At 62.3% G+C, this 8,730-nt stretch overlaps 1 protein-coding gene across 1 annotated transcript; it reads left to right on the top strand.

The window, feature by feature from the left end:
- Positions 1-201: 201 nt before the first annotated feature.
- TNFRSF6B (TNF receptor superfamily member 6b) lies at positions 202-8,442 on the top strand. Its single transcript, XM_075438679.1, has 5 exons — positions 202-242; positions 848-924; positions 1,435-1,813; positions 3,942-4,139; positions 7,527-8,442. The coding sequence occupies exons 2-5, from the start codon at positions 883-885 to the stop codon at positions 7,802-7,804; spliced, it is 897 nt and encodes a 298-aa protein (XP_075294794.1). The 5' UTR covers positions 202-242; positions 848-882; the 3' UTR covers positions 7,805-8,442.
- Positions 8,443-8,730: the final 288 nt, after the last annotated feature.

The raw sequence follows: 8,730 nt of genomic DNA, 5'->3' as shown, positions 1-8,730 counted from the left end.
GAGCAGCCCCCCCAGCCCTGATTTCACCGCCTACAGCCCCAGTGTAGCTGCGTTCTGGGGGGGCCCAAACCGAACCCCCCACCAGCGAGCGGCAGACGCTGTGACGGGGAAGTTCTCGAGCATTTACAGCTCGGGAACAGGGCGCTCACCGGGGGATTTCCCTGCCTTTCCCCAGCCAAAAAACCAGCCCTGAGCCCGCAGCAGAGCACCGAGAGCTTGGGGCTGGGCCCCCCCCCGCGCAGGTAAACCCGCTCCCAGCCCCGAGAGCTGCGGGGCCGCGGCCGGGAGCGGGACCGGGAGCGGGCGGCGGGGCCCGGGCGGGGGTGGGGGGCCCGGGGGGGGCCGGGCGGGCCGCGGTCGCTTGCGCAAGAGGGGTCTTCCCCGCGGGCTGGGGCTATAAAGGTGGTGCCCGGCCGGGGGAGCGGCACGGAGCGGGGCGGTGAGGGCCGCGGTGCGGGGCGGGGAGCGGGCTGCGGGGCGGGGAGCGGGGCCGGGACGCGGAGGGAGAGCTCGGCCGCTGCTCGGGGTCCCGGGCTGGGGTGGTTTTCCCTCCCTCGAGCGCTTACGCAGCCGGGGCGATGAGCTTCCCACCGGCGAAGTTCGCCGCCGCGCTGCGAGGCTCCCGCTTCTCTGTCCCCGCGCTGGGGCCAGCCGGCGTGCGGGAGACCTCAGCCTTCCCCGACAGCCCCGACCCGGCGCTCCGTCCTGCTGCTCGGAAGCCGGACGGCGGCGTCGGCACGGCTGCGACCGGGAGCAGCTCCAACCCAGCCGCTGTCCCCAGAGCCGATGCCAACCCCTGTCCCCAGAGCCGATGCCAGCCCCTGAGGAACCCTCTCTGTCTCCCCAGGTTCCTGGTCGCAGCGCTCGGAAGCCCTCGGTGCTATGCTACCCTGCCACGTGCCGAGTCCAAGGCATCCATCCAAGGTAAGGACCCGGCTGCTCGTCAGGCTGGGCTCACGCGCTTTGGCGGGGAACGGGAGGGTGAGCGAGGCTCCGCGATGGGTATCTGTGTTTCCAAAAAGGTTTGGGGTTCCTATGGAGCACCCTATGTGTTTGCTAGCTTGGAAAACTTCCCTGCTGCTTCTTGATCTGGGGTGGTCTTACCCCAGATGGTGGGGGGGTGACTGGGGTGGAAAGAGGAGGAGAACGTGCTGGAGCTGCTTTTAGTACTGAAAGGAGGCAAAGGGGTTGCGGAGGCACCACGAAACGGGCTGGGGAAGCGGCGTTTGGGAAGGGGGTGTTGTCACCGGGGAGGGACGTGGGGGGCGGCCGCCGGTCCCCGGTACCGCCGCTGCTCTGGGCCTGGGGCGAGCGTGAGGTGGGAGAAGAACCCCTTGGATCTGCCAGGGTGAGGAATTCTGTAGCGCAGCAGCCGCGTCTGCTGCTTCTGCCTCTGCGAGAGGACGAGCTAAGGGCTCGCTGTCTTTGCCGCAGCGGATGCTTGCCCCTCTCCTCCTCTTCCTCGCTGAGCTCGGCTGCAGCGCCCAACCCACTTACCAATGGAAAGATGCTGTGACCAGCGAGAAGCTCACCTGCCAGCAGTGCCCGCCGGGGACCTTCGTGGCACGGCACTGCACCAGGGACAGGCAGACGGTCTGCGAGCCCTGCCCGGATTTGCACTACACGCAGTACTGGAACTACCTGGAGAAGTGCCGGTACTGTAACGTCATCTGCGAGGAGAAGCAGGTCGAGGTGCAGCAGTGCAATTCCACCCACAACCGCGTCTGCCAGTGCCGGGAGGGCTACTACTCGGAGATGGAGTTCTGCATCAAGCACTCCGAGTGTCCGCCGGGCTCCGGCGTGGAGAAGCTGGGTAAGTCCCCTAGCCAGGCGGCCGCAATGTGGGTGCTTGCGAGCTCTCGCCACGTCCCCAAATCTCCCCTGGAGCTAAAAATCGAGGAGCAACACAGCGGGCAATGATTGCCCCTAGCCTGAGCTGCTCCCCTTGTGCTCACCAGCCCAGCGCCGGCCTTGCTGGCATCTGAAACCGCTCCTGGCTTCTTTTCCAAATGATTTATTAGGTTTTCCCCCGGCTTTCGCTTTGAAAGCCTTTGAAATCCCCCAGCGCCAGGCTAAAGGGGACGCGGCAGTCCTGGTTACCTGCTTCGCCTGCCGCAACCGGCAGAGCCGGGCCGTGATTCACCCGTCCCCGGCGTGGCAGCTCGCCCTGCCGGGGCTCTGGGCGGGTGGAAGGGTCCCAGCGGCTCCCACTCCTCCGTCAGCTCCCTGCTCCTCGCAGGCAGGTGGCCGGGGAGCGGGGAATGCTGATTGCCTGGACTGAAAAGGGCTGCTTAGTGATGCCAGGGCAGGGCTGATGCGTGTGTGTAGCTCTGGGGCTGCGTTTTGCGGATTTTATTGAGCGGTTTGGAGAGGCTGTGTTTACAACGTGAACTGGGCACGTGGGCAGGTTCCAAAACAGTAAAATCAGCCTTGTGTCGGTTCACATCTGGGGGAGGGTCACCAGTCCGAGATTCCGTCCCCTGGCAAGATGGAAGTCACGGGAGGCTTGAGGGCTCTTATTTTCCCACCGTTTCCCCAGCACAAATTTACCTGGTCCCTTGGTTGCCCCCATTTGTGCCTGTGCAAGCTTTCTAAAAATACAAGTTGCTTAAGAGCGCGTTTGCCTCTCACGCTCCCCAAATCACCGAGGACCGGGCTCCATCTCCAAAGCACAGCTGGGCAGCACAAAGCAGCGTGGGCAGCGTCAGCAGAAGCAGCGTTACCTGGCTGCAGGCTTCAAAGCGTTGGACGTCCTTCCGTGTGCGGCACAGAGGAGCTCCGGGCTCCCGGGCCGGGTGAAATCCCTGCGGTCGGCAGCTGATGCTCATGGTTGAGGTTTCAGGGTTTGATGTCTCTGCAGGGCGTAGCTGTGGCAGAATGCAGGGGTGCAGCGGAGGGTGAGCGAGGTCTGCGAGCGGCGCGGGGACGCCCTTTGAAATTCAGCGTCCGCTCTGGCTGGGGGGGTTGGCTGGAGGGCTGAGGAGCCGTGCGAGCAAGCCGGGGAGCTTGAGGAGAAACTAATTTTTTATTATTGTTTACTTTTTACAAACGGCTTCTTGTGCAGGGAACCCCCCCAGGGCCAGACACCTGCACCCCCAGCAAGGGCTGAGCGCCCAGCGTGGGTAGGCAGAGCCCGGGGGCTGCGGGCGCTTCTGTCCGTCCGGGGCCGACGTGGACCCCGCGACGGTGGCGCGGCGGGCAGACCTCGCTGGCTGCCAGGTCGGACGGGTGCTCTGACCCACGGGCTTCTCGCGGGCTTCTCGTGGGCTTCCCATTCGCAAACATGGACTGGGGTGTTGGGGCCGGCAGCTGGGCTGACTGGGACTGCTCCCAGTAAAGCCAAAGCGATGGCCGAAAGCGTGACGAGGTCGAGAGCTCGTTCTTAGCTAGGAGGAGATGAAGAGGAGATGAGGAGGGGTGACATTTGCTGCTGTCAGGGCCGTTCCCCCTCGTCCCACGGAAGGTGCGGGACGGCCGGGTGCGATCTCGCCGGCGTGGCACCGTCCCTGTGCAGAAGCAGCGGGTCCGGCCGGGCGCCGGGGTGGGGAACTGCCGGGAGCTTTCACCTTCTCAGCGACTTTTACTTTCACTTGGCCAGGAGCCTCCTGACTCCGCCGTGAATCAAAGCGCTGGTTTGGCACCCGCCTCGCCCAGCCCCAGCCCACGCCTCCGGCCCACGACGTGGCCCTTTTCGGTAGCAGACAAGATCTCTCCCTGTGCCCGGAGGCCGGTGACCGTTTGCCAGCGCGTGCCGCAGGCTTTGGCGTGGGAGATGACCGGGGAAAGCGCGGCTCTTTGCCCTACGAGTGGGTGCACGGTTCACCGGGGAGCTGCAGGCAGTGGCGGTGGCCGGCACTCTTTGCTCCTCCGGCACCATCCCCAGCTCCCACCCCTGCTGATGTCCCCCCGGGCTGATGGTCCCCTTGCCTCCCTGCGCGCAGGTACCCCCTTCGACAACACCCAGTGCCGTGCCTGCCCCCGCGGCTTCTTCTCCTCCTCCAACTCCAGCACCAAGCCGTGCCAGCCGCACCAGGACTGCGAGCAGCAGGGGAAGGAGACCAATGTGCAGGGCAACCAGTACCACGACACCCTCTGCACCAGCTGCAGACTGGGGAGAAGCAACAGCACGCAGGGACCAGGTGAGCCGCGGGCGGGGGGCCGGGATGCCGGCACCACCATGCTGCCAGGGCCAGAGCCGACTTTCTTCTGACTTTTTTCTACTTAGATGCAAAATGAGCTTGTAAAAGTATGGCGTGATCCATAATTAATAGTAATTATGGATAAAATGTAGGCTGTCTGCTGTCCTCCCCCTCCAGGGTGGGTCTTGTGGGGCAAGGGCAGGGTGCGGGGCTTAAGCAACGGCCACTGCTCACCCAGCACCCGCGCAGGCTCCTTGCTCAGCGAGAACAGCGAGCTGGCAGTGAAACCCCGCCAGTTCTTACCAGGAACTGGGATAACTGGGAATGCTGGGACGTGAGGACAGTTTTGGCAGGCGTTCAGCCGTAGCCAGTAGCCGGCGGTGATAACGGGTGGCTGGCGGCCGCGTAAACAGCCGCGGCACGACGGGCTGAGCCACCCAGCTCGGCTCCTGGCGTGCCTCCCGCGCTCGCTTCTCCCCGGCTCCCGGCCCCTTTCCCAGGGGGGTTTTATGGCGGCCGCAGCCTTGCCTCGTGCGGGTTGAGCGGGGCAGAGTCCAGGGTACGTCGGAAGCTCAGCGTAGGGTGGATTTGGGCTTGTTTGGTGAAAAGTAGAGCCACGGTGTCACGGGGAGAGCGCGACGGTAGCGCTGAGCCCCGGTGGAGGCTGTCGGCTGGGTGGGAGCTGCCAGCGGGCACGGAGAGGGCAAAGGAGCGGGGGAGAGCGAGGGGCTGGCTCCGGGGTGCTTTGTACCACGCGCCCCGACACGTCGTGGGGTGCGAAAGGGACTGAAAACCATCTGAAGGGCCTGGTGTCGGCTGGGGTGAGGCAGGCAGCCGCTTCGAACCGCCCGCTCTACCCTGAGCATCCCGCCGGGATACCCGGGGGACAAACTCAACGTGAGTGGTCTGGGTGGCAGGGACCCTGCGCCCTTGGGCTTCAAAAAAGGAAAAAAAATCAGTCATGGAGCCATAGACCAGCTCAGGCTGGAAGGCACGTTGGAAGCTCTTCTGGCCCAACATTTCATGGGAAAGGGAGCCCGGATGAGATTATCCGGCACCCTGTCCTGAAAAACCCCAGCGATGGGGACTCCCCCCCTGTCCTTGGGGAGGTTGTCCCAGTGATCGACCCTTCTCAGCGTAAAAAAATAATTTCTCCCATCACGATGAAGCTTGAGCTTCAGTAAGAGCTGCTCCTCCACGGCGAGGCAGCCAGGAGGCCGTTCCCCCCAGCACCCTGCCCGAGGACCTCCTGCCTTCCCATCCTCTCCCGGCACCGGCAGCGCGGGGCGTTTCTCCTGACAGAGCCTGACTCACGCCACGAGCTCCTCGCCAGGAGCGTGCTGCCAGCGGAGAGAGGAGATGGGAAGCTCTGTCGTCAGCGGGACGCGGTCCCGGGGCAGGGGGAGGTCAGGTGAGAGCAGCGTCAGCAGCACGTGTGCTGCGGCTCATTAGGTAACGGCACCCGCGGCCAGACAGGGCTTTCAGCTATTTATAGAGCGAGAGGAAGCCCGTGAGCAATGGGAGCCGAGGGGTGTTTTTAGCTGTGGTTCCTGATGATTTCACTCGGGAGGCGTGCGGGCACCTGACTTCCTCGCCGCTGCGGCAGCAGTCGCAGGAGAAATCCAGCGTAAGCCCTGGGTTCGCAGGAGAGGCAGAGTCCGGGCAAGCGAGCCCGACCCACCCCACGATGACCAGGGAAACCGTTCCCAGTTTATAATGGCGTAAAACTGGGCTGGTCTCTCCCTGATTGAGTAATCGTTTGGCCTCGGTCACTTGAAGGTTGGTTCCAATTTCATTCCTGTGGCTGGGCACGCTCCGGCGGTGCCTTAACCAGCTGGGAGCAGGTCTGCCCGACAGCCCTGTTCTGGGGCTGGTCCTGTCCCAGGAAAGCCCTGCTCTGGGGCTGGTCCTGTCCCAGGAAAGCCCTGCTCTGGGGCTGGTCCTGTCCCAGGACATAAAAATCCACCTGGGAAAACAGAAACCTTCAGGAAAAATAACATCTGTAAATAGTTACTGCGATGACTTCAGTTTTTCTGGAGTTTCCCTCTTCCTCTGCTCCCCGTCAGGGAGGAGCATGGAAAAGGTGTATTTACTTTATTCAGTTTTACAGGAACTTTTTCAGTTTGTTTTTGAAATGCCCTGTACAGGACGGGCCACTGCTGGGAAATCCAGCCTGCGGCGAGGGCTGGCCCCAGCCTTCTGGGGTGGCTGGCTGGCAGGGATGGGCCTCGGCCAGTGAACGATGCCATGTTTGGTGCTTTCCTCCTCCTTCTTCCTTCCAACCTTATTTTTCCACTTGCAAAACGCCGATTCTGACCTGCTTGTCCCACCACACACCTGCCGGCAGCGCGGGCCGGCTGCCCTCCCGCTTCCCCCCTGGCTTACAGAATCCCAGAATCCCAGCAGGGCAGGGGTTGACAGGGACCTCTGTGGGTCACCCAGCCCAACCCCCTGCCCAAGCAGGGTCACCCAGAGCAGGCTGCACAGCACCGCGGCCAGGCGGGGCTGGAATATCTCCAGAGAAGGAGACTCCACAGCCTCCCTGGGCAGCCTGGGCCAGGGCTCCGTCACCCTCAGAGGGAAGAAGTTCTTCCTCGGGTTCAGCTGGAGCTTCCTCTGCTTCAGTTTGTGCCCGTTGCCAGGCGCTGCCGTGTCCTCGGACAGGAGCTCGTGCTCTGCTGGTGGGCAGAGCGGGGCAGCTGGTCCCCAGCTCGTGGTCACGGCTGGCCGCAGCTGGGTGAGCTAAAACACCCTCCTGAATCTGGAAGAGGGGTTGTGAGAGGCTTCCCAGTAGAGCTCACTGGGCTGGGACCACTGGTCCAAGCCGCGGCTGGAGAGCAGTGCCCCGGGGAGGACAATGTCCTAGGCTTATCGAGTGGTTTGGGTTGGAAGGGACCTTCAGAAGCCATCCAGTTCAAGCCCCCTGTAACGAGCAGGGACATCTTCAACTGGATTGGGTTGCTCAGAGCTCCATCCAACCTGACCTTGAATGTTCCCAGTGATGGGGCATCGACCACCTCTCTGGGCAGATGTCCCATGGGGAAGCTCGGCAGGGCTGTGACCTGCTCTCCTGGTGTCCCACGAGAGGCTTGGTAGAGCAGTGACCTGCTCTCCTGGTGTCTCATGGAGAGGCTCGGCAGGGCTGTGACCTGCTCTCCTGGTGTCCCATGGAGAGGCTTGGTAGAGCTGTGACCTGCTCTCCTGGTGTCCCGTGGATAGGCTCAGCAGGGCTGCAACCTGCTCTCCTGGTGTCCCATGGAGCGGCTTGGTAGAGCTGTGACCTGCTCTCCTGGTGTCCCGTGGAGAGGCTCAGCAGGGCTGCAACCTGCTCTCCTGGTGTCCCATGGTCACCATCCCTCTAACCGACAGGCGGTTTTCTCCCACCAGCTCCAGGAGACGAAGACTGTGAGCAAGCCATGATAGACTTTGTGGCGTACCAGAACATCCCCGTCAGAAAGCTGAAGCGCCTGCAGCAAATCCTGGAGCGCTCGCCGAAGAAGCAGGCGCTGGGGACCAGGGCGGCCATCCAGGAGAAGTTCAGGGCTTTCCTCACCCAACTCAAAGAGGGCCCCTACGAGGTCGCCAAGGAGCTGCTGGACGCGCTGCGAGCCGCCAAGCTGCACTCCATCGAGGAGAAGGTCCGCGCGCGCTTCCTCCTGTACTGAGAACACAAACGGAACTTTTGGGGTGGTTCTTGGGTTTGTATTTTTTTTCTTTCTTCCGTGGCTTGATTAATTTATTAATCTTTCCAAACCTAACTTGAAGTGCGCCGTTAAGATGAGCGATGGGTCAGAGCTGGAGCGGGCTGCGGTGGGTCCCGCGCCGCGTGCGGGAGCGTCGCTGCGCCCGGGGCGGGGTGCTGGGAGCTGCAGCATCCCCGCACCAGCGGCCGGTGCCGCTCCCGGGCGCTCGCTGGGTGCCGGCCACCGATTCTCCAGCGCTCCGCAAGGGTCAATATTTTATCAGAAGAGAAACGTGCAGCCAGAGTCATTTTTTCTGGGGAAGAACCCAGCTCCCCCTTTTCAAACAACTGCCTGGCTTTGGTTTAAACTGAGCATTTTTGGTTTTGTTGGGGGGTATCTTTAGTTTTTTAACAGTATTTCCCACAGAGGATTCGCCTGTGTTTTCTTGTCAAACTTCTGTGTTGAGAAAGGAGTTTTCTGCTGAGGCACGTTGGGTGCGGGGTGCCCCCGAAGTCACTGGTACAGCTGGCTTTAAATTTATTTCTGAACTACCTGTTTTTGTACTGTGTGTGAGAGATGTTTTCTAAAGAAAAAAACCAAAGAAGTTATTTTATTATACAGTTCTCTGTCACCAGCGTCCTTTCCTAGTCTCATTCGGAGGAGAAAGGTGGTGTTGTGAGTCCCAGACCATCGTCTTCTGACTCCGCTTACCCTTGCTTGCTTTTGGCACGTGCTTCACCCCATGAACACACAACATCAGCCATCACGACAGGGTGACCATGAGCCAGCAGCGTGCCCTGGCTGCCCAGAAGGGCAATGGGATCCTGGGGTGCATGAGGAGGAGTGTGGGCAGCAGGGCGAGGGAGGTTCTCCTCCCCCTCTGCTCTGCCCTGGGGAGGCCCCATCTG

Source organism: Opisthocomus hoazin, chromosome 18, assembly GCF_030867145.1.
Source record: "Opisthocomus hoazin isolate bOpiHoa1 chromosome 18, bOpiHoa1.hap1, whole genome shotgun sequence".
In the NCBI taxonomy this organism is placed as follows: Eukaryota; Metazoa; Chordata; class Aves; order Opisthocomiformes; family Opisthocomidae; genus Opisthocomus; species Opisthocomus hoazin.
The sequence above is the reverse complement of the archived record's forward strand: the minus strand, read 5'-3'. Positions and strand labels throughout refer to the sequence as shown.